Source organism: Trachypithecus francoisi, unplaced genomic scaffold, assembly GCF_009764315.1.
Source record: "Trachypithecus francoisi isolate TF-2019V2 unplaced genomic scaffold, Tfra_2.0 Lachesis_group4, whole genome shotgun sequence".
NCBI classification, from domain to species: domain Eukaryota; kingdom Metazoa; phylum Chordata; class Mammalia; order Primates; family Cercopithecidae; genus Trachypithecus; species Trachypithecus francoisi.
The window spans coordinates 123,824,662-123,849,601 of NW_022681469.1; the positions used below are offsets into that span (position 1 = coordinate 123,824,662).

Genomic DNA, 24,940 nt, shown 5'->3' on the forward strand with positions numbered 1-24,940 from the left:
TTGAGAACTAGAACATGTCCCCCAGATGTACACAGAAATATTTCATCTTTGTCAGTATTACATGGAAGGACTAAATTGAATATCCTCTTTGTCCGTAAAAGCTAGCCCCAGAGTCCAAATATGCTGTGCTTCAGAATTCCCACTCCCCCTATTTCCTATATTTCCTTTTCCATAGTTATTCAACATTCTAGGCTTTTGCTTTCTCAGAATATGCATCTCTGTTTATCAAGTGTGAAAGATGAGTGATTTCTCACAAGGGTTATGTAGCAAAAACCACAAATATAGCTTGGCCATTATAACTTTAAATGCAGATATATCCTCCCGTTATGTAGTGGAGATGCTTAATTTTTAATTTTCAAGTTCTAGAAATACTCAGTGCTTCTGAAACACTACAGCATTTTCCTTCAAAGCGACTTCCATGTTTATTTTCCAGAACATTAGTGTATGATTTAAATTCTCTTTAGTTTTACTGTTTAAACAGGCTTATTTCACCTTCTTCGAGCCACTGTAATAATTAGCAGACATGTTCTCTAGAAACTGGAAAGGAAATAATGCTGGTGGCATGCATAGTGGTCGGGTTTTTGGGCAGGACGGCTTGCGTCTTTTTGAACACCAAGGTCGTTTGGTTACTGGAAGGGACAGGGATCTTGGAGTCATCAGATGAATCTTTTAAAAAAATTAATTTCTGGCAGTGTTGGCTTACACTTTTTAGTGAGGAAAAGCTTAGCGTTAAATAATAGGCATTTCTGATTTGTGAAAGAAAATTGAAAAATAGGCATGTCTGCAAATACCATGAAAAGCATACCATTTCCAAAATAATGATCTGTCAACGAAATTGCAAAATCATTATGTGAATGAGCTGAATTGCTTTGTGTACCATCTCATAGAAATATGTTTTGCACAGATAATGTGTCTAATAAGGACACATTTTTAAAATCTGATTTTTTTCCCCCCAGCAAGTAGCTGCACTGCAGGTCTCTCTCAGGCAGTCAACTAGCACCACCTTATGGATGATTTGGGGACATTGCTGCTTCCCTGCTAGGCTTTTGTAAAATGTAGTAAATTGATTTAAAATAATGGGAATGTTGGTGGTGATGACAATATTAATGACAATAATAATGCGTTTTTTCCCCTTCTTGTTTTTCAGGCATCGGATGCCAGCTCTGAAAAACTCTTCAACACTGTTATTGTAAACAAAGGTAAGACCCATTCATTCTCCTGAGTAATGGTTTATTTTTATGTTACTTTCATTGTCATTGCCTAGGAAGAAAGAAGAGCCAGAGTGATCTTTCTCTTTTAATTCTGAAGCTACTGTTGATGTTTTGTGTTTTTGCTTGAGATGAAAGTCTGCATACTTTGTGATGCATTAACAACCAGTTTATTTTAAAAGAATACATTGAGTCCCTATTTAAATAGATTTGACTGATCACTACTACTATGTGACTTTAATATAGAAAGCTGTACTAGAGAAGAATAGTTCTCAAAATGCCTGAACTTTATTGTTACTTATCAACTACCCAGCAGTAGGAGAAATATAAATAGCTGATGTGCGATGCAGACTCTAGTAATCAGTGGATGTTTAGAATTCACAGTATTATGGTCATAAACCAAGCCTTACTCTGCTGTGGGCTTTCTGTAAAGTTAATAAACGAGCAAGAGGGCAGAATTTAAATATGCACTATCCCATTAATTTCTTCCAAACCACAATCTAGAGTAAGAGAGGCTAATGATACAGCAGTACATTAAGGGAAAACTAACCTTAAATCATTGCCAATAGGTTTCTGTGCAGTTTTCATTTGTTAGCAGTATTGTTGGAAATAATGAAATTTAGGGGAGTCTCTAATCACGGGCTCTGAAAGATGTATAATTTGAAAGGTACAAACCATATAAACTATTTAATCTTCCCCTTTCCACTATCGAGCCTGATTTAGGGGCTGGCATGATAATTGCTCAGTAAAGATGTGCTTTCTGTGATAATCTCTTTCTGTGTTACATAGACGACACTTGGTAACACTTGAACAGACTTGGGCCTTCACAAAGTGAAATTCGAGACCATTTCAGCCTTCTGTAGTTGCCTTGGCTAGCATTTTTGCTAGCTGGTTAGTAAGACATTTCCAAGTGCAGTTATTTTGAGCTCCCAGATTATTTTAGAATTTGAACCAATTGCAATTTTAAATAGTACATTATGTTTAGAGTTCCCTTGAGGTGTATGTGATTGCTGTTACTCCCAGAATTACTGTCATATTGAATTTTATCTTTTTTTATTGCCTAATGGGGTATTCCAGTTTTATATTTCATCATATTTTTTGATGGACTGAAAGTTTGTGTAAATGTGTTATCCATAATGCTAAAAGCCCAATAAAAGAAGATGTGCCATTCATAGCATACAGTGCTCGTGGGTAAAAATGCAGCATTGTCTACCACTTGGTGTTTCCTTGTGAGAAAGGAGGGTGATGGGAGAGGGAGATTGGGGTAGAGGGCAGGTCACCAAAGGCAGGGCTTCTTCGTTTCTGCGGCCCCCCAGGACCTCTGCCACATGTGCCTGTGTCTGTCTTCTGCTGATTCGCTACTAAAAGCTTTGGAATGTATTTCCCCTTTCTGGGATCTGGCCCTAAAATAAGAGTCGCCTCCAGGACCTGCACTCTGGCCACCATTGCCCTGAAAGACTCCCTTCAGGGCGGATGAACAGCTCGCCTTTGCCTCTTCCCTCTGGTTCTTTCCCCCCTTTCTTTCCTTTTCCAATCAAACGTTTCCCACATTCTTATTTTTGTTTACTTACAGAGTGTGATTTGTGGCATCTATTTGGTTGTGAATAGCCCTCCCCCGACAGGGTGCCTTTCTTCTGAGCTGCTTTTCTGGGGGTGATTTAGTTGCCTTGAAAGGATTAAGGCTTCTTTGTGTACACTAAAATCAACATAGGCTTTTTCTAAGCTTTGCTTGGGAAACCATACACAAATAAGCATTTTAGTTGATGGCAGATTATTCCTTTGCCCCTTATTTCCATCAAAATGGCCTTTCTTTTCTCCTCCAGAGTTTCCCCTTAATGCCTTATGCTAATTCCTGTTGGTAACATGAATGACAAGAGACGGAATCAGTGCGAATCCAGGTGGTGCAAAGTAGACTCACTGGTATCCAGCACCCCCTTCCTCCCTGGGGAGAAAGAGATTAAGGGTGGTGCGGAGGGGGAAAGCATCGGGGACAGTTTTGTTAAGGGGATTAGTATTCAGACTGCTAAATATCAGGAAAACAACTTCAAAAAGGGATTCATTGTGTAGTGATAATGTCAATAATTGCTTCAGGACAGGTGCAGAGTCTTGTTATAGGCTTGTGGTTTTGGGTCTGTTTTTACTCCGGGTAGTGGCAGTGTTTACAGGATGGATGGCTGACAAGGCCTTCAAGGAACTGTCAGCTTCATGCACATCAAGTTCAAGTTTTCCTGCAAGGCGGCTTGCGTGCCTGAAAGTCAGGTCTCCTGTCTTTGTCCAGTAACTTTAGCCAAGAGCAATAAAAAGCATCGTAAGAAAGGGCAAATTTACACCAGGTAACAAACACAACTGGGGAAGTCTTCAAAGCCCCAGCTTATGGGACAATCTAACCGGAGTACAGGGGAGCTGACATGTGTATCCCTCCACCGCCAGATGTTTAAAGTTACACATCACCTCTCCCTCTCAAGAGGCTGGCAGTATTCTGGCCTCAGAGGAGCGTGGCTTTAAGCTGCTGGTAAGATTATGCTGCTGAGCCTGGTGGCAGGCAGATTTGGTCCATAAAATTTCACTGTGGGAGGGCAGTGCTAATCTCACAAGCTGATTGTGGTGGGGATTGAGGGGGCACAGCCTTGATGTTGGGCTGCACAGTGTGGAGATGAAGCTCAGGCAGAGGCAACAAGGGCCATGGCTGGAGGCCCATCAGTCAGCTCGTGAGCTTGAATAAGTCATTTACTATCTTTAAGTCAAGATTTTCAATCATAACAAAACCTGTTCCTGGGCCAACATCTCTGGTGGGGATAAAACAATTAATTGGGAAGGGGCAGGAGTTGAAACAGAGTGGGTACAGTGAGTATATTTTGTATCACTTTTGTTCATTGATTTTATTTTGACTTTCCCTATGTTGTAGACGCCATCCAGTTTAATAGAGATTTTTGTGTTTAGGTGTTCCAAATGGTCGCTTTCTTCTGACGACTTTTGTTCCCTGCTTTAAAACAAGTTAATCAAACAGCACGTGCTTGCATGTACACACAACTTGCCCAATGAGGCCTGAGCATTTCGAAAAGGGTGTGGCATTGAGCAGGGCTTAGCATTGTAGACACAAAAAACAGTTTAACTTTAATCAAGGTCATGGTTGCTGTATTTAATCTTTATGTGTTTAAATGTTTACAGGATGTTCATGTGAATTTTATGAATCCTTCTGTCTTTGTGACTCAACCATCTGCCAAAGAAAAAATTAATTTTCCCAGTGAGACAGAGGCACAGAGAGTGACTAACGTAGTGTCCCTGTTTAGTTGATTGAAATGCTGTAGGAGCAACAGGACCAGTACCCCAAAATCTGGGGTATTTATTCTAAAAAGGAACTTTCAGTCTATTCAACATGGCCAGTATTTATTATCCTCTCTTGCCTACTATAGATCCTTGGTGGTGTCACCAGTTTGGTCTGTAGACAAAAGTGCAGAAAATGAGTTCTTCTTTGCTGCACACAATTATCCTGCCAACATAATGAATCTTTCCTAAAACTCTTGGATTGCTCCAGAGCAGAGCTGCTTGAGGAGGAAAGAAAAAAAGGGAAGCCTGTCTGGGAGGAAAGAGAACACTAGTAGGGTGTCAGGAGTTCTGTGCAGCCCTCTGTTTCTAGGATGCCAGTCCTGGCGTGTGGCCATGGGCTAGGTTAGGGGAAGAGAAAAATCCCTGAATCGCTGCCTCCTTGGTTCAGAGCCCTCCTTCCCAGGATTTAGCCAGTAACCAAGATAAGTCATAGATAGACGATGACAAGTCAAGTCATGGATAGACAGTGAGAGGGGCACCATGGTGTATTTTACCCTGTGACTTTCTCACCCCTTCTTCTTCCTTCAACTTTGTCTCAAGTTGAAGAACTGGGTCCTCCTGGGGAAAAGCCCCCTGAGTTAGCCATCAGGGAGCTGTGCCCAGCTAAATGGGCATTTCTGAATGACTTCAGGGCGTGGATTTCCTCCAGCGGGGAATGAGGCCCCTCATTCTGCTTCTTTCTACTGTGAGCACCCAGTGTCTCCTGAAATGTGAACAGCAGCAGAGCAGCTGCTCACCTTCATAGGCAGGACCCCACCTCACCTCCATCAGCCTGGGAGATTCTAGTGGACACTCACCAAGAAGAGCACCAGATGCAACAGTCTGGCCACCTGGAGCCCTCTCTGACCAGGACTGCTTTTCCTCTCCCAGTCTCTCCCAGGCCTGTTAGTGGAACACACCCGGCCTCTTCTCGGGGTTGGTTTTGCACTGAGAATTTCCAGTGGAACACAGATGAGACTGGAGCCTTTAGGTTAGTGGAGCCTTTGGATATTTTTGGTGGTACGGTTCTATCAGCATTGTAGAAAGAAGACCTAGCTTAAAAATTGCCTGAAATCTGAGGAGATGAGGTAAGAAACAAGTTACCCAGAGACACTGCTGGCTTAGTAACCAGGTACCTAATTCTTCAATGGCAACCATAGGACCTTATTCTTTAGGTTTAGACACAAGGGATTTTCTTGGTTTGGTGACAGAAAGGTAAAAGTCATATTGCCATCAAGGTCACCGTTGACTTTTAAGAAAAACGCATTCCCGCTGAGCGTGGTCGCTCACACATGTAATCCCACAACTTTTGGGAGGCTGAGGCAGGAGGATTGCTTCAGCTCAGGAGTTCAAAACCAGCCTGGGCAATATAGCAAGACCTCATCTCTACTGAAATTCCAAAAATCCAGCTGGGGTTGGTAGCATGTATTTGTAGTCTCAGCTACTTGGGAGGGTGAGGTGAGAGGATCACTTGAGCCCAGGAGGTCAAGGCTGCAGTGAGCCCTGATTGTGCCACTATAGCCGGGGTGACAGTGTGAGACACCATTTCAAAAAAAAAGAAAGGAAAGAAAGCCCTTTCCATGAAATAATTCTGAGCATGAAAATAATGCAGTTGACTGTGGAATAGCTTTCTTAAGAAAAAAATTTCGTTTAGAGTTTAAAATCCCTTCATAATGAACATATGGAGACCATTTTACAATTCCTCCTAGGGTCTCGGGTTTAGTCGTAGGGAGGACATGATGTAAAGTGCATTCTGGATGTGCACAAGAGCAAACTGCCAGTTTCAGCCTCTGTAAATTAGTTTTGTTTTTATCGTGCCTTAAATTCCACATAAGGGAAAGTTAGACCATCACTCATTTAGTTTTCTCCCTCTGGACCTTCTTTGTACTATTTCAGAGCTTTTTCTTGAGTTTTTAGGAGATAGAGATGTCTGGAGAGTTAAGTAGTATTTAAGGGTAATTGGTGCTTGATGCAAGAGACAAAGGAGTTGTGAGTAGTTCAGTCCCTCCTCCTACTCCATACTGCAAATAGCATGCAATCAGCTCCTTTTGTTATGGAAATTGACCTTCCTATAGAAGCAGAGAATTTGTTGTATAGAATCATCCCTTGAGCCTTCTTGGAAACAGATGCCTTGTACTGTTAGTGTGAAACCACCAGTAAAGTCAAAAAATATTCCATGTTGCAGGAAAGTGTCTCCCACCATTTTTCCAATAGTTGCTTTTGCCGAACTGATCGTTTGCCGAGAATGCATGTGGTGGTGAATCCTGGGATACTGGATTCCATCACTGGAATTGTGAACTGGGTGAAAGATCCCAGGCATTCGAAGTGATCTTGATGATGCCTTTTGGGTAGAACTTTGACAGCTGCCGCTTTTCCATCCTGAGTGCCTCTGTGATGGAGGAGGCATAGATTACAGTGTAACCCATTCCATTCTTTTAGTCAGATGTTCAAACATCACTCTGGTTACTTTTGAGCTCAGTGGAAAGCCCTTGACTTATACTGGGCGATTACTGCTGTCCTTTGAAAGAGTTTTCTCTATCCTTGGCAATATTGACCCAAAAACTTGAATGTTCATCAGCCTCTCTTCAATCCATTCATATTTAGTGTTTTGTGTAGTTAATGATGTAGTTAGTATTTGGTTGTCTCAGAAAGTAATACGCATTCATGATAGACAATTGGAAGTGAAAAATATCAGATCGGTTCTGTAGAGTCTAATGACAGTTGAGTGACAAAGGGCTCAGTCACGTGGGCCAACCCCAGACAGGAGGGTTCCTGAATGGAGAAAGCCCGTGGCTAGCCCGTGGCCTCTGGATTATTTCTAGTTTCTGACAACTGCAGAAAAATGTTGTTTTCTCTGAAAATGTATGTTTATTTAACTAGGTTTCTTTTTGCTTCACAATCTGGATTCCATTCAGTCAGTTACCACTCCAATTAACTAACAATTATTTAACATTAACAGTAATTACAGACGCCAGTTAAGCGCCTACAGATGTCAACTGTTAGCTTTGTACCTAATCACTCAATGAAATGGAGAAAGTTCAACAAACATCAATTAGCCAAGCAATTAGTATGAGTTAGGAAAGAGCATGTTATCATGTGTGAGCTGATTCAATTTATTTTATTTTGGCAGTAAAATACACACAGGCAAGCAGCAATACGTTCCTCAGATAAGATAAAACTCTATTGTTTTGCAGCTTACATAAGAATTCTTTTCCTTTCCTGTGCATAAGTCAAATACACTCTCGTCTGGAATTTATTTAACAGAATTTGTCTCAATTACTCCGAAAGCTCAGTCTCAGGAAGCACCTTTGGTGAATTATGAATCCAGTGACTGTACCGTATAAGGAAATGCCAGAAAACTTCAGTGGAGAAAATGATTGATTCCCACTCGAGTAATCCACTCCGTGCATTGCGGATTTTTACCACTTTCTTCCCGAACCTCTGGTGGAACGAGTGCAACAGTGATTTTATTAATTTCATGGTGCCTGAACTTTTACTCAGCTGTCTTTTATTTAGCCTGGAGCTAACATCAAAGTATTTTACCTACTTGCCTAGTCTGTGCTTTTAAAAAGTAGAAACAGCTGTCTATTGAAGATCCATGTCGTGAATTCACCAAGGAGATTCCAGACTCTCCTGAACTCAGAAGTGCTGTTCCACTCTTTTTTCCCCCCTCCGCCTCCTTCACCCACAGAACTTGAGTCCTGCCATGAGTTGGGCTTGCCTGGACTTACTGGGAGAGTGCATTCTGAGGCCTGCTGTGATTCTGTGAAGTGGCCCAGAAAGTGGAGATTCATTGTACCTCCAAGAGGAAAGTTGGGCATAGGAGCTGGGCCTCTGGTTCTCCTCCTACAAATGATTTCTCATCAACCCTTAAAGCCCTTGGATGAGAGTGGAAGAAGCCAATCCCTCGTGGGGTGCTCTGTCAGGTCTGTGTGCATCTTATGTGCAGAATGTTCCATCCGAACAAGCCTCTCAGCATGAACTGAATGCGAGAGTTGGGAAAAAGTATTCTGCCACTGGTATGGCTTGGGGTGAAGGGCCACCTTGTCCCATGTGCAGTTTCTGTTATAAAGCATTTCCTGGTATACACTACCACACCAGTACATGCTGGATCCTGACAGATGTCTTTGCTCTTCTGCATCAAGTCATCAGGTCTCTGTGAGTCTGCTTTGTCACATTTTGCTGCAGTAACAAAATAGCTCAGAGTCCTACAATAACAAAAGTCTCATGTTAGGTGTCATCTGCCAATCAGCCACAGCTTTCCTTGTCTTTGTTCTAGGATCCAGGCCAAAGGAGCAGTCCCCATCGTGGTTATTCTGGTTATTCTTCGAGTAAAGGGGAAAAGAGCAAAGACAGAAGCAGGGAATGCCTCCACTTGGATGTGGGTGTGGCATTTCTAACAATCTCATTGGCCAGAACAAGTCACATGACCGAGCCTGCCATCAGTGGAGTAGAAAGTAAACTCCCACAGGGAGGAGCACAAGAGAAGAGGAATCCACAGGGGTGGGCCTTGGAAGGAAGAGAAAGCAAACACTGCACTGGTGATGCTATCTGCTACAGCCCCATTCCAGAAGTCTGACAAATCAGGAGCTGTTGCCTCTTACTGTGTTAATGCAAATGGAATGGAGGGTGGCTTACATAGCTCTGATGATGATCTCGGTAGGCTTTTCTGTTAGAGACCTGGTAGCCTAATAGCCATTTGGTAGGAGTTTATATTAAGTTAGATCTGATACGTTGTCAAGAAATTAATTGCTTTCTTATTGTTTACTTGGGTTAACTTATTGCTGGCTTTGAGTGACTTATGGAGAAGTTGCCCCAGAGTGCAGAAATGACTTCAATGATTTGCAAAGATTAATTGTTGGACCGGCCAGCTGTTTAGACTCTGCATAATTAACCCGAGGAAGCATGATGGCTATAAAACTTTACTGCAAAATAGTATGCATTGTCATGGTTACTTTGAACATGGGTTTTGGATTTAATATTCTCACAGACACTGCTTTGAATCCCACTGCTTTGAAGACACTAGCTGTGGAACTTTGGGCTACTTAAAACACCTTAGAACCAATTTTTCCTTCTGTAAAATGGGAATAACCAAACCCATCTCATGGAGCTCTTGTGAGGATGAAATGAGGCAATGTATAGAAAGTGCTTAGCCTACCTTGTACCATATTTTGATCTAATTATACAGTGGGCTAAGTATTTTACATACATTCTATCCCCTAATCTTCATAGCAGCTCTTATTTAGAAGAGAATTTAGAAATAGCATCTCCATTTTATAGGCAGGGAAACTGAAGTTAGTTATGAATAGCTAGCATTTATTGAGGACTTTTCTTTTTGCTAGGTATTGTTCACTTTATATGTAATTCACTCATTTTTTAAATGAGTAAACTTAGGCTCAGAAATTAGGCAACTTGTCCAAGGTCATGCAGCTAGTAAATGGTGGAGCTCGATCCAGCTGACTCCCAGACATGTGCTCATAGCAGTCATACTGTGCTGGGCTCTGGGGATATGGCAGAGAATAGAAAGGAAGAGGATCTCTGTCCTTCCTGAGGGAGATACACAACAGGATGGTAAAGATTCGGATTGGGGGAAACTGGGTTCTATGGGAAGACACTGGCAGGAACCCCCAACAAGGACTTCCCTAGGGCTTTTCCTCCCATACCTTCCCAAAGTATTTCATCGTCTCATAAAACATAAGGTCCTGGAGGTTCTCATTCAGGACTTCTCCAGGATGTCAACCATTATCCCATCACCTGTGGCCAAAGGCGCCATAGTTACTGCAGCGCAGCGGGGCTCAGCTTAAGGCATCTCCAGTTTCCTCACTCTTCCATGCCCATTCTTGTGCCTTTGTGTGAACTGATCTTTAGTTTTCAGCTAGATTTTATTAGAAATGATTTAGGAATTTCAAGCAGGGGCATTTCCCTAGCAACCGATGACATAAGCACAAAGCCCAAATCTGTGCTGGGGAGGATGCTGTTAACAGGCAATGGCGTTCTGTAGGCTCCGATCTGCGTCTCTGACCCTCATAAACCTTGTCTTCTAAAGAAGGAGGCTGAGAGCACATCATTGCTTTTCTAAGAGTCCTTTTGAAGAGGGAAATGTCTCAAGTGTGCCCGTTAATAGACTGATGTGGGAGGCAGTTATATTTGGATGCCTTTAAAAGCCACTTGGAAAACATTTTCCCCCTCTTATCTATAACCTTTCACATCTCTCAGCAGAGTAACACTAAAACCTAATTTTAGCCAAGATTACATCATTTTCTCATTCTCTCTTTATAGCAGGGAAAGGAGTTTCCGTAGTAAAGCTCCTCTCCCCGAAAACCCAGCTCCTCCGCAGGACCTCTTGGGCTTCTGTGAAGGCTGCTTTATCCATAAAGTTTAGTTTGACAAGGAGTCTTCTTCTGAAAGCAGATTGGTCAGCTGGTAAATAAATGACGTCAGCGGTGATTCCATTTATATTCCTTCAATTGGCTTAAGGTAGAAGCCATATTGAAACTAATTCTTTTCCTTCACATGTTATTGCGCCCCAACCATGGAACAGGCTCTGGAGGTAACAACACTGAATAATGGATGACACGCATCTGACTGGAAGAGTAAAATAGTTTAAATGTATTTTGAAATGTAAAAGTAGACTTTTCAAGCGCTATAATAGCAAAGTCACTAATTTAAAAAAAAAAAAAAATAGCCTTAAGACTTTCTTAGGTGGAAAAGCTGATCTGAGGTGAGCCCTGAAGGGTCAGCAGACCAAAAATAGACCAAACCTCAAACTGCAGAATTATGTCTGCCATTTAGAGAGCCCCAGAATCTGCCAGCTTATGCTTGTCGTTAGACTAAAACCTGCCCCTTCGAGTTTTCCATTTTAAAAATTGATGCTATTGCCAAATGTGTTAATTAAGCTATTGCAAAGGTTTTTGGCAGTGCCATAAAGATCTGTACGTCACCTATCAATAGAGTCCACTTTTTAAATGTTTCTTCAGTTAGATTTTGTTTAAACCCTTTTTTTGAGACCCAGTCTCTCCTTGTTGCCCAGGCTGGAGTGCAGTGGCACCGTCTTGGCTCACTGCAACCTCAACCTCCCAGGTTCAAGCGATTCTCCTGCGTCAGCCTCCCGAGTAGCTGGGATTACAGGTGCCCGCCACCACGCCTGGCTAATTTTTTGTATTTTTAGTAGAGATGGGGTTTCACCATGTTGACCAGGCTGGTCTCGAACCCTGACCTCGTGATCTGCTCACCTCGGCCTCCCAAAGCGCTGGGATTACAGGCGTGAGCCACCGCGCCCGGCCTTGTTGTTTAAATTCTTACCAGGTTGAATTGCCGCAAGGAGCTGGCAGGAGGGAAGCCCCATACTCAAGCCTGAGCAAGACTATTTGTAAAGTTGAGATCACTCCATTTGACTTGCTTTTCTCATGGGTATCATGAGAAACTAGGGAGTGGCCTCCAAGACTCCTTGTGAATCTAAAGACCAAAGTTTGTGTTAGAAGTATTCTAGGGCCAGCCAGCACGGTGGCTCACGCCTGTAATCCCAGCACTTTGGGAGGCCGAGGCGGGCAAATCACTTGAGGTCAGGAGTTGGAGACCAGCCTGGCCAACATGGCGAAACCCCGTCTTTACTAAAAATACAAAAGTGAGGTGGGCACGGTGGCACACGCCTGTAATCCCAGCTGCTCGGGAGACTGAGGCACGAGAATGGCTTGAGCCCAGGAGGTGGAGGTTGCAGTGAGTGGAGATAGCGCTACCACACTCCAGCCTGGGCAACAGAGCAAGATTCTGTCTGGAAAAATATTTACATATATCTTTTAGGGCCTCTGAGAACCTGACGCTTCTGCAGAGGGCACACATTTTCTCTGCTAACTGTGAATGAGGTTCTGAACACTTAGCATTCGAAAGCAGTAGTGCCTTGTAGCCGATACCAGGACTTCAGTCCTGAACTTGTGAACAGAAATATAAGCCTCTCTCTTCAAGAGATTGCACCTGTGTAAGCAAGATCTTAACGGTAAGAGGGGATTGAGCCCCGGTGCCAGAGAGGAGTAGAAAAGACAGTGGCTACAATTTGAATACCAGCTGCTAAGGTATTATGGTATTAACCTCCAGAATAAGAGTAACAATACAGAGTTCTCCTTCTCCGCTTGCCTGCATCTTGGGTGCTGTTAAAAGAGATGATTTATCTGCTCAGGAAATGTTTATAAAACCCCACTGTATATATAAGTACTTGGGGTTCCTTTGTACTTGACTTCTCAAGTGGAATGACTGTCATTTGGACCACTTCCTAGGCAGGGATTGCTGCAGGTTAGATGAGGGTGGGGGCAGGGGTGAGAAACCAGAGAAAGTGCTCAAGAGCACCCCAGGGGCAACTGCCAGGCAGCTTCTTTTTCTGTGAGATGACTCATTTTACCACCGCGAATTGAAACGAGGCTTGCATGGGCCATTGTAGATAATCGAAAGAATGTCACCACCCTCCCATCTGTCTTCAGCTGTCACAGACTCACACGCCAGGCATTTCATCAGAGTTCTGGTACTTCAAGTTCATCTAGGTCTTTTTGACCGAAGCAATCTGACTTCCTACGTTTCTTTTGCTAGAAGGTGATAATAATGGCAGCTTCATTCACTCAGTGCTTCATTTGCTGTTTGTTGGTTTGTAACTTGATTCGCAGTCTTTTTGTGTCTTTGGGGGGAAGTTGGGTTTTAGAGGTGGCACACACCAAAATCATGAATGGATTTAAGGAGGGAGGGGCTGAACTAATTTGATTGTTACCAAGTCCATAATGTGTTCCTTGGGAGAATTCCACTTGTCTGGACTGTGCTCCTCACTTTCTGAGATTGAGAACTGGAGAAAGGAGGAACGTCACAGATGAGACGGCGAGAAGCTTAGAAAAACAAATTCCTGGATTTGGAGCAGTGTGCTCTGGTGGAATATTAGATGACAAACTACATTTTGTGGTTTTGTTTTGTGCAGTTGGCTGTAGGGGCCACATGGCCCTGTGTAATGACCTCTTCCCAAGATGTTAGACATCAAATCAGTTTGATTTCTACCCCCACGGGAAGAGGAACTCCAGTCGCAAAGAGGCAGCTTGAGAATAACTGGTAAAGGATGACTTGCCATTTCCCCACTGGTCTCGCCTCCCAGAAATAACTGATATTTGACCACATGACCCCGTTACAACCTGTTACCCCTGTTTGGCCACGGCCTCACCCCGCTAGAGCACACCTTCAGGTCAGGCTCATGCCTGATTTGTGCCTTTTTTCCTTCTCAGGACCCTCCAGGTTGAGGGAAGACAGCTTTACGCCTCCACCTTCTGTATTCGCTCCAGGATAAACTTGAAAACTGCCTACTGTGAGGGGTTTTTTTTGGCATTTTAAAAGTTAAGGCCAACTTTGCGATCCCTCTCAGCATCCCGCCATGTATCTTATCTTATTCAAATATCCTAATTGCTTCTAGGGCTGCACATCATCCTAGCACCTAACTGACAAAATAGACCTTCACCTGAGGGCTTCATTATGCTTTCTGCCTCTGCCAAAAATACCTCCACAATACCTGCTCGACATCCTGGGCTTCCAAGTGACAAACAAATAATTGGGTGAAACAAACCCTGGGCGCCAAGCAGCTGCCATCGGTGTCGAAGCACAGAAGAGTCCACGGCAATAACAGTCACGGCGCTGCCTGGTTCATGTCAGAGCAAATCTTTGAACAGTGAGTTGTGCTGACACCAGAGAATGACAGCTTTGGAAATGGCATGCTAGTTACTGCTGCAAGTGAGGCCTCTCATGTAGACCATGACAAGCGGCTGTCATTTCCATACAGGTGAACAACTGACATCCTACAGGGAGAGGACAGGAGCCGCGCAGGAGGCTGTGTTTGGCAGTAGGTGGGGCCGGATTTCAGAGAGGAGTCCCAAGTACCGGTGACCCTCGCAAAAACTGGCCTAAGAACACACTCTCTTGGCGTGCCTCTTTACTCACTCCCCACTCATCTTCTCGGTTACCTCTTTAGGGTTCATCTGAGAGAGGGCTACAGAAATACAACCCAACATGCTTAAAGGATGTTTGCATTTTCACTCTGTTCCCTCCACATCTTTTCTTTTTCTTTTTCTTTCCTTTTTTTGGAGACAGGGTCTCACTCTGTCGCCCAGGCTGGAGTGCAGTGGTGCCATCTCCACTCACTGCAACCCATCCTCCAGCCTCAGCCTGCCAAGTAAGCTAGGACTACAGGCACAAGTCACCATGCCTGGCTCACTTTTGTATTTTTTTGCAGAGACAGGGTTTCACCATGTTGCCCAGGCTGGGCTTGAACTCCTGAGCTCAAAATGACCTGCCCACCTCGGCCTCCCAAAGTACTAGGATTACAGGCGTGAGCCACCATGCCCAGCCTCCTCCACATCTTGATATGTCAGGGATTGGGTTTCTGGGCACAATGCTTATTATAGAGTATGGAAAAGGCAAGGTTTCTGCCGATAAGGAACTCACCGTGAAATGGAATGGGTTAGATGAAATTCAGTGCAGAACTGGGTCTAGACCAGTGGTTCTCAAAGTCTGCATCAGCAATATCTGCATCCTCTGAGTGGCTGTTAGCCATGCAGGATCCCTGCCCCACCCCAAACCTACAGAAATGGAAACTCTGGGGGTAGAGTCAGAACTCTGTTTTTACAAGCCTTCCAGTTAGTTCTAATGCAGACAAGTCTGGTCTAGAAACAAGGAAGAACATTTTGGCAGTGAGGTTTTGTAAATGCTCAGATGATGCACAGAATCGCTGGGTGAAATCATGCTCTATCACAGGATCTGTTCTTAGTTGGGCGGTCTTTTTTTTTTTTTTTTTTTTTTTTGAGGCAGAGTCTCACTCTGTCGGCCAGACTGGGGTGCAGTGGCAGGATCTCGGTTCACTGCAACCTCTGTCTCCCGGGCTCAGGCAGTTCTCCTGCTTCAGCCTCCTGGGTTTTTTGTTTTGTTTTGTTTGTTTGTTTTTAAATATAAACTTCACCTGATCTGTTCAAAGTGACCCTGCACCTACCATTTCCAATCCTTCCACTCTCTATAGCCTTGTGAGCAGGCCTCCTCGTGTTTAGCGTGGTTGTGACAGATGCTAGGCCTGTGCTTAGGGCTCTGCTCATCTGACTAGAGTTTGAAACCGTGACCTTGGGCCAATGTTATGCTGTAACCAGCTGAGCTAACTTGCTCAACCGCTTCTCAAAGACAAACTGTTCCATCGAGTTCCTTCTTGGCAGGTGCTGCATCACCAGTGCTGGCCTGCCATCTGTGTAAAGGGCTATCACAGCACAGAACATACACACATACTGGGCAAATGTGCCGTGATTCCCACTAACTCTTTTGTAAACAAAGTACTGTGTGAATTCTGTTTTAAACTGCATTATCCAGGATTGTAGAACAATGGACAGCAGTGTTTTGAAATCTTTTTTTCTTCCGTATTGAATATTACAGTTTTAAGGCCATAAAATTAACATGTAAATTGAGGTTTCCCCAAAAATGTAAAACTGTAAGAAGTTTCAATAAGTTACCTAAATAGTAAAGCTTTTTCAGTTGTTCTTCAGGAATAGGCATCTTCCAAAACTAGTTGTGTTAAAGTAGTGGTTCTCAAACTTTAGCCTGCAGCAAAATTAGCTAGAGGACTTGTTAAGGTACAGCTTGCCGGCTGGGCGCGGGGGCTCATGCCTGTAATCCCAGGACTTTGGGAGGCCGAGGCAGGCGGATCACGAGGTCAGGAGATGGAGACCATCCTGGCTAACATGGTGAAACCACGTCTCTACTAAAAATACAAAAAAATTAGCCGGGCGTGGTGGCAGGCGCCTGTAGTCCCAGCTACTCGGGAGGCTGAGGCAGGAGAATGTCGTGAACTCGGGAGGGAGAGCCTGCAGTGAGCCAAGACTGTGTCACTGCACTCCAGCCTGGGCAACAGAGCAAGACTGTGTCTCAAAAAAAAGAAGATACAGCTTGCCAGGGCCCCACCTCCAGTGATTTCTGATTCAGTGTGTCTGGGCTAGGGCTCCAGAACTTACATTTCAAGTAAGCAGGTGATACTGATGTTTCCAGTCCCTTAAGAGCACTGTGTGATTTACATGGGTTAAATTTAAATGCCTTTTTCAATAGGGAATATTTTCAATAGGGAATATCATACCACTCAAAGGTGTGAAATGTATCTTTACATGTTAGATGAAATTGACACATGAAAGTGAATTCAGTTTTATCATCAATCAGGAGCTTTTTACAAAATGAAAATTTTCAACCCTAATTTAATATAGAAAATGTAGAAATGAACCCCCACATATACCCATTACCTAGAGTCATATTTATCAAGACTTTTCCACAATTATTTTTAGGTGATAGACTGGATAGGATGATGTCCACCTTTTTTTTTTCTTTATTGCTGAAATATTTTAAAGCATGTCTCTGACAACATACCATTTTACCACTACATACTTTAGTGCACAGCTATAAAAAAGAACATTTCCAGGCCGGGCGTGGTGGCTCAAGCCTGTAATCCCAGGACTTTGGGAGGCCGAGGTGGGCGGATCACGAGGTCAGGAGATCAAGACCCTCCTGGCTAACACGGTGAAACCCCGTCTCTACTAAAAATACAAAAAATTAGCCAGGCGTGGTGGCGGGCGCCTGTAGTCCCAGCTACTTGGGAGGCTGAGGCAGGAGAATGGCGTGAACCCAGGAGACGGAGGTTGTAGTGAGCCAAGATCATGCTGCTGCACTCCAGCCTGGGTGACAGAGCAAGACTCCATCTCCAAAAAAAAAAATAGAACATTTCTTTAAAAATAACATGCTGTTATCACAGTAACTAAATATGCAATAATTCCTCAGTGTCATCTGAGGAATATACCCATCCATGATCTCATCTCCATGATTGTCCCACAAGGGGTCATTTTACATGATGTGTTCACATCAGGCTACAAGCAGGCACACATACTGTGTTTCTTAAATCTAGAGTGCTCCACCCTCCCCAGCTTCCCATTCTTTTCAAGTCATTGACTTGTTGCAGAAACCAGGTCAGCTGTCCGACTGCCCCACATTCTGGAAGTCCTTGCGGTGTCATTTAGCTTGTTCCTCTGTCCCTCGTATTTCCTGTAAATAGAAGTTGGCCCTAGAGCTTTGATTAGATTCAGGTTAGACTTTTTGGAAAGAAAACTTCATAGGCGTTTTAATGAACCTCATGTTGCCTCACATCTGGGAACACACAGTGTCTGGGTGTCCCAGTTTTAGTGATGTAAAAATTATTCAGTAAGTTTACATTGTGGCAACCTGATACTTACATTGGCATGTTCCCCATCAAGTTTTTATCTAATGGTCTCATCTGTTGATGATGCTTGCCTGATGCAGTAATTCATTAGAGATGGCAGAGGGTGACTCTTGCAACATTATTCCACATTTATTGGCTGAAATTCTTTGGTACAATGGCTCTTTCCCTCATCAACTAGAGCTCTTTGGTTACACTCAAATATAATACAAGGAAAAGAAAATTCTCAATTCTCTCCTTTTAATTGCACATTTTCAGAGCAAAAAGTTGGTGCTCTACCAGGAGTTTATTAATAAGTCTGATCATTTCTCTGCATTTTTCTTACAATAAATCTAACCTATGCTTGCAGTGTGTTGAGCTTTTCTTACATGCATTGTGTTTATCAATTGGAGGGACAAAATATCTTAAAATTAGAAAGCTACTGCAAGAACAACATCGTCAAATGAGCTCATACAAGCCTAAGTGTGTGTGAATTTAGTCATACCTGCCCTTCATAGCTCTGTTCAAATGCCACATCCTCCAGGAAGCCCTCCTACCTTCCCAAGGTTTGAACCTTTCCTGTGGTACTTCCTGCATTATGCCTTTTTTTTTTTTTTTTTTTTTTTTATTTTATATTTTTTAAAGATGGTGTCTCCCTCTGTCACCCAGGCTGTAGCACTGGCATGATCTCAGCTCACTGCAACCTTCGCTGCCTGGGCTCAAGCGATTCTCCTGCTTCGGCCTCCCAAGTAGCTGGGATTACAGGCGCACACCACCACACCCAGCTAATTTTTGTATTTTTAGTAGAGATGAGGTTTCACCATGTCAGCCAGGCTGGTCTCTAACCCCTGACCTCGAGCGATCCACCTGCCCTGCCTTCCCAAAGTGCTGCGATTACAGGCATGACCACCACGCCCACTGCCTGCCTGTCTTTTATTGAAGTTGTAGATGTCCTCTTCCCCTTTCTCTGAACTCAACCCCTACCCTACCCATGGTGACCCACAGGGTGCTTTGTAATGTCTGTTGAACCTAAATGAATTAAAACATAACATCCTAAAAGTGATTTCAAGCTTTGGAATTTAGGTTATCACCTGAGAATCTAAGTGACTTGATTCAAGAAAGTAGGCAAAAGCCTGAATCATGCTTGGTCTGATCAACCCATTTGGCATTATTCGAAAATCTGATGATCTCAACTGGGTATTTTTCAAGGACGGAGTGGGAGGCTGCCCACATATATTGAGTGCCTACAGCGTGCCACGGATTTTCACCTGCTGATTTATTTGATTCATAAAGTAGCCTAGCCAGGTTGGTCAGTCACCTGTGAGAACACTGGTGACTGGTAAGTGACAGTGAGTTCTTGTCATCTCCTGTCATTTGCCCTTTCTCTTATACCAGCCCAGCATAAAGAGGATCGGGGGCTTCGGTTTGGTGAATTTAAAAATGTGTCTTGTTAAAGGCTGGGCGTGGGTGGCTCGCGCCTCTAATCCCAGCACTTTGGGAGGCCAAGGCTGGTGGATCACGAGGTCAGGAGATTGAGACCATCCTGACTAATATGGTGAAACCCCGTCTCTACTAAAAAGAAGCTGAGGCAGGAGAATGGCATGAACCCAGGAGGCGGAGCTTACAGTGAGCAGAGATTGTGCCGCTGCACTCCAGTCTGGGCGACAGAGTGAGACTTCGTCTCAAAAAAAAAAAAAAAAAAAAAAACAACAACAAAAAAAACTTCGTCTCAAAAAAAAAAAAAATGTCTCTTATTGACAACACAACTTCTCATTCAGCCTGACCTGTTTGAAGTATATCTGGGGTGGAAGATCCTGGCGATGCAGTTCCAGCCTGGGAAAACTCGAGGAGAGGTTCGGTACAGCACCATGGGTAGCAGGCTGACAGTGTGTGTTACATGTATTCAGTTACTTCGTTTTATGGGAGATTTCATGTGATACTGAGATGTAACCTCCCACCAAATGAGATTTATAGAATTGGAAAGGTATATTTCTAATCAATAAACATCAAACTGGAAAATCTGTAAAGGCATTTCAAGTGATAGTAGTTATGGCTGGAAATCTCCGTGGAGTTCATTTGTTTTTTTTTTTTTTTTGGACTGTTTAAGTCTTGACACTTTTATTTATTTAGAAACTGGGTTTCGCTCTGTCACCCAGACTGGAGTACAGTGGCACAATCATAGCTTACTGCAGTCTTGAACTCCTGGGCTCCAGTGATCCTCCTGCCCTAGCCTTGTGAGTAGCTAGGACTATAAGGTACGTGCCATCACACCTGGCAAATTTTTTAATTTTTTGTGGAGACACAGTCTTGCTATGTTGCCCAGGCTAGTCTGGAACTCCTGGCCTCAAGTGATCCTCCTATCTCAGCCTCTGAAGTAGCTGGAACTACAGCCCTGTACCACCATACCTGGCTAACTTCTTAAATATTTTTGTAAAGATGGGGTCTTGCTGTGTTGCCCAGGCTGGTCTGGAACTCCTGGCCTCAGGCAATCCTCTTGCCCCTGCCTCTCAAAGCATCAAGCTCCTGGTGCACTTTGTAAAGTACCCTTTGAGGATGTGTGTATTTGTATGTGTCAGGGAGAGGAAATTGATCTCCAGAGGGGTGGGTGGAAGAGCACTTGTCCCTAGTTAATCCTTTTTTGCCTGTTCTTTAAAAAGCATGATAGATAGGCCAAGCCACTATGACTTTTCTGGTGGCAAAAGTACAAGAAATCCCTTCTATTTATGCACTATCTGTGTAGCTTCCTCTTTGAAGTGCCTCAAGCCCTCGCCAGCCTCTTCTTGTCCGTTGCTGGTCTTTGGCTCTGGGTGCCAGTCAGCCTCAAGGGCGGTGCTGCCTTTTTTGGCAGAGTATCACTGTTAAGCCACTTTTCGTCTTTAAAAAGTGCTACACAGAGGTTTTTGAACCTGAAGTGCAATTATTTTAAAGGCATCCTCACCACTCACTTCCCGAGTGCTCTGTTATACCCAGTGCCACCTGCCAACCGCAGTGAACATTCAGCCATGTTATTTCTTCCATTCCTGCCCTGGAGTAAAGTAGATTTACTGAGCTGATGACTCGTGTGCATTTGTACATTGCAACCTTAGCTTACCTCTTGAAGCATGTACAGCATTCATCACCCACCATTCATTCATTCACTGCCCACTCCCACCACAGCTGTTTCGTGGTCTGTCTGCTGTCTGTGCCACCCCCACCCCATCAGGTGGGCCTTTTGGTAGTGATGAGGTCACCTGTGGGGGAAGAGCTTTAGTTTCCTCTCCTCAACTCGGAAAGGCCTCTTCCTCTTGCTCAAGAGGGTGCTGCTGCTTCTGCCTCCTTCCCCAGCCAACCTCCATAGTTAGTCCAGCATTTCCATCCCAGCTCACCTTTTCAGACATGGACCCTCAGTCAACTATTCCCTTTTCTCGTGGCTTTCTATTTCTCCCAGTCTCCTTAGCTGGGAGACTCCTTAAAAGAGTATCCTTAGCTTTAAAAACAGTGACACAGGCTGGGCACAGTGGCTCACGTCTGTAATCCCAGCACTTTGAGAGCCTGGGGCGGGTGGATCACTTGAGGTAAGGAGTTCGAGACCAGCCTGGCCAACATGGCAAAACACCGTCTCTACGAAAATACAAAATATTAGCCAGGTGTGGTTGCACACACCTGTGATCACAGCTACTCAGGTGGCTGAGGCACAAGAATCACTTGAAACTGGGAGGCCGTGGTTGCGTGAACTGAGATTGTGCCCATGCACTCCAGCCTGGGCAACAGGGTAAGATTCCGTCAAAAACAAAACAAAACAAAAAACCAATAACACAGAAATGCAAACAATAGATCTAGCCCTGTTGCTTCTTCATGTACTTCAAATAAACAAACCTTTTTTGATATCTTTTTCTCATTCCCCCTTTGTATAAAATACCTTGCATTGGTGTATCTTTTTGGTGATAATTAAGGTGACTATATAACTTACTCTCCAGGCCTGTACACTTTTGAGAGTGAAATTGACTGTTTCTTAATCATTATGCTGGGACAACATGCCTCACCCTGGACTGTCCATTTAAACCAGGGCGTGTAATCACCCAAGTGATCATCCAAGGTTTTTCAGTTTCTCACAGTGGTTCAGTCCACTCGTGATGATACTGCCATTTGTTGAGTACTTACTATGAGACAAGCTTTGCTCTGATCACTTGGATTAACCCATGGAACCCTCACAATGCCCTTGTGAGGTAGATGGTATGAACACCATTTTGACTGTGAGGAAACTAAGGCTGAACAAGTTGCCCAAGGTTACACACTTAGTTTCGTCCTCCATACTCACCCGATGCTACATCAGCCCCCAAGGTCAACATTTATATCTCCCCCGAGCTGTTAGCAGAGATTTCTAAATGTCTCCTCAGTTAAAAGGGGTATACACTGTAAACAAGAGTGTCGCCTTCCAAAGTAAGTGTTTAGGGTTGCCTGACTGTCAAGGGCTCACTAACAGGAGTGAAGTACTTAATTCTTCTCTCAAATAGCACGTGGAGCTGGCTTGGAACAAGCAGGGCTTCCCCATCACTAATATTCTCTGAAACACACTTTTTTTCTCCCCCGAGATGGAGTCTCACTCTGTCGCTCAGGCTGGAGTGCAGTGGCTCAGTCTCCACTCATTGCAACCTCTGCTGCCCTGATTCAAGTGATTCTCCTGCCTCAGCCTCCCGAGTAGCTGGGATTACAGGCTCCTGCCACCATGCCCGGCTAATTTTTGTATTTTTAGTAGAGACGGGGTTTCACCATATTGGCCAAGCTGGTCCTGAACTCCTGACCTCGTGATCTATTTGGAGGCCTCAGCCTCCAAAGTGCTAGGATTACAGGCGTGAACCACCACGCCTTGCCAAGACACACATTTTTAAAACAAAGAAATGGAAAAAGTCTAGACTCTAAGCTGGTTACACCCGACACAGTGAAATTCTGGGTATTTGTTTCTGCTGATTTTTCTCATCTCACCAGTTTCTCATTCCCGAAGATAATTGAGGATTATTTTACTTAAGAACTGGAGTTAACTTAGTGACCAGATATTAAGCCATGAATTGTTTGGTCTTCCTAGGAATGGGAATTTTATACAAGTACAAGCATCTCTTTTGAGAGCTTAGGCCTGTCGCAGATCTCTAGCCTGATGTCTCATTTTTCTTTTCTTTCCCTTGCTGTTGCTGTTCTTCTTCCCCTACTTAAAAAGCCTTTCCTGCCCAAATCTGAATCATTACTCCATGGAGTTTATTATTTAGGCAGATCCGAAGATCAACATGAAGTTTTTTTGTTTGTTTTGTTTTGTTTTTTAATGCCACCAGGGCGACAGGAAGATTTATTGAAAGCTGAACTTACTTTGTTTGCTCTAATATTCACAAGTCTCAAGAGTTTAAGGAAGTGGTAAGTATACCTGCTGCCTCAGGGAATACTGTTAGGGTATGAGCATAAAGTCATCCACACTGGTCTCCAAATCACAGGCATCAATCTGTAGGGATTATGCAGCGGGAGGGGAGAAGGTGGCTATTACCCAGAAGAGAGCTGCTTGAGAGCTTTTCAGCATTCTTCCCTATGGGCAGAGTATCTTCTCCTCATGTTCCTACGAAGTGTTATGGAGAGGAAAGTAGTTGGTAGGGATCTTTTTATTGTATATATTTTTTAACACACACACCCCTTTCTTTCAGCTCTGTTTCCCTCTAAAAAGGTCCTGTTCTCATCCTGGCCACCAAACTTCTTCCACGAGGGGTCCCTTCTCTTTTTCTTTGTCACCAGACCAAGTTTGTTAACCATCTTCAGTATTACAGGACTTTAGTACCTGAAGAATTCCCTTTAAAATGGTTCCAAACTCAGCACCTTTAGACAACACAGCTCATTGTTTGCTTTGTTGAGAGAAGCTTGTTTTGAAGAGCTAGGAATATGAGTTCAAGCTCAGATTTCTCTGGGTAGAAAGGGTATCCCATATCAGATGATGATGTGAAGAAACAGTTTGTGAGCCGTAAAGCGAAAAGGTCTTAAACATGAGAGAGAAGCCAAGGGGTGTATATTTCAGGTAACATACAAACACAAGGGAAACAGATCTCTGGCATCTCACCGCATCTGTAAATCTGGAAGATTTCAGGTGAAAATGAAAAACATTTGCTTTTTTCAATCTTGGGGATTTCTAAAACATTCAGTTCTTTAATAATAATAGTAATAGCACCATTTGCTGAGCCCCAAATATACTCAATCTCCACTCATTGCAACCTCTGCTGCCCTGATTCAAGTGATTCTCCTGCGTCAGCCTCCCGAGTAACTGGGATTACAGGCTCCTGCCACCATGCCCGGCTAATTTTTGTATTTTTAATAGAGACGGGGTCTGCTGCTCTGCTGGGCTCCTGATATGCGTCCTCTCTAGTGGGCCCAGGACCTGCACGGCTGGTATTGTTACTGCTTTATAGAGGTTCAAGGAGATGGCATGCCAAAGGCCATAAGAGTGATGTGTGTGAGAGCCAGAATTTCATTTTTATGTCAACTTTTTTTTTTTTTTTTTTGAGTTATAGTTTCACTCTTGTTGCCCAGGCTGGAGTGCAGTGGCGCAATCTCAGCACACTGCAACCTCTGCCTCCTGGGTTCAAGCTGTTCTCCTGCCTCAGCCTCCTGAGTAGCTGGGATTACAGGCACCGGCCACAATGCCTGGCTACTTTTTTGTATTTTTGGTAGAAACCAGGTTTCACTATGTTGGCCAGGCTGGTCTCAAACTCCTGACCTCATGTGATCCACCCACCTTCTTGTGTGAATTTATCCAGTGATCAGGTATTTGAGTGCCTACCTGACATTGTCTGAGAGACAGTGAACACTGAGATGTTGTACACAGCTTTGCTTGTAGCAGTTCATGATCTACTACTGGCCTAGTCAGATATTGACCCCGAGTCTATTGGACCGTAGCTCACTTTCTTTTTATGTTGCACAATTGCAAACCTGGAGAAATGTTGGAAGAACAGTATGACAAACACCCATATACCCTTCACCTACATCCACCATTCTTAACTTTTTTCTACATTTGCTTTAGCTCTGTTTTCAGCTAAGTCATTTCAGCGTTAAAAGTATCATGATGCTTCAGTATTCGTCTGCTGCACTTTCTGCGTAATCTCAATACCATTATCAACCTCCAAAAGTTAGCTGTGATTCTGTAATGTTATCTAGTATATAATTCATATTGAACTTTCCTTGCTTGTTTCCA

At 43.7% G+C, this 24,940-nt stretch overlaps 1 protein-coding gene across 9 annotated transcripts in view; it reads left to right on the forward strand.

Moving 5' to 3' along the window:
- The window catches only part of AUTS2 (activator of transcription and developmental regulator AUTS2), a 1,231,856-nt gene that overhangs the window by 1,135,356 nt on the left and 71,560 nt on the right, over positions 1–24,940 (forward strand). For all 9 annotated transcript variants that reach the window (XM_033193305.1, XM_033193311.1, XM_033193313.1 and 6 more), the window contains exon 6: positions 1,148–1,199. In XM_033193305.1, coding sequence (XP_033049196.1) covers positions 1,148–1,199 — 52 coding nt within the window. The remainder of the gene's footprint in view (positions 1–1,147; positions 1,200–24,940) is intronic.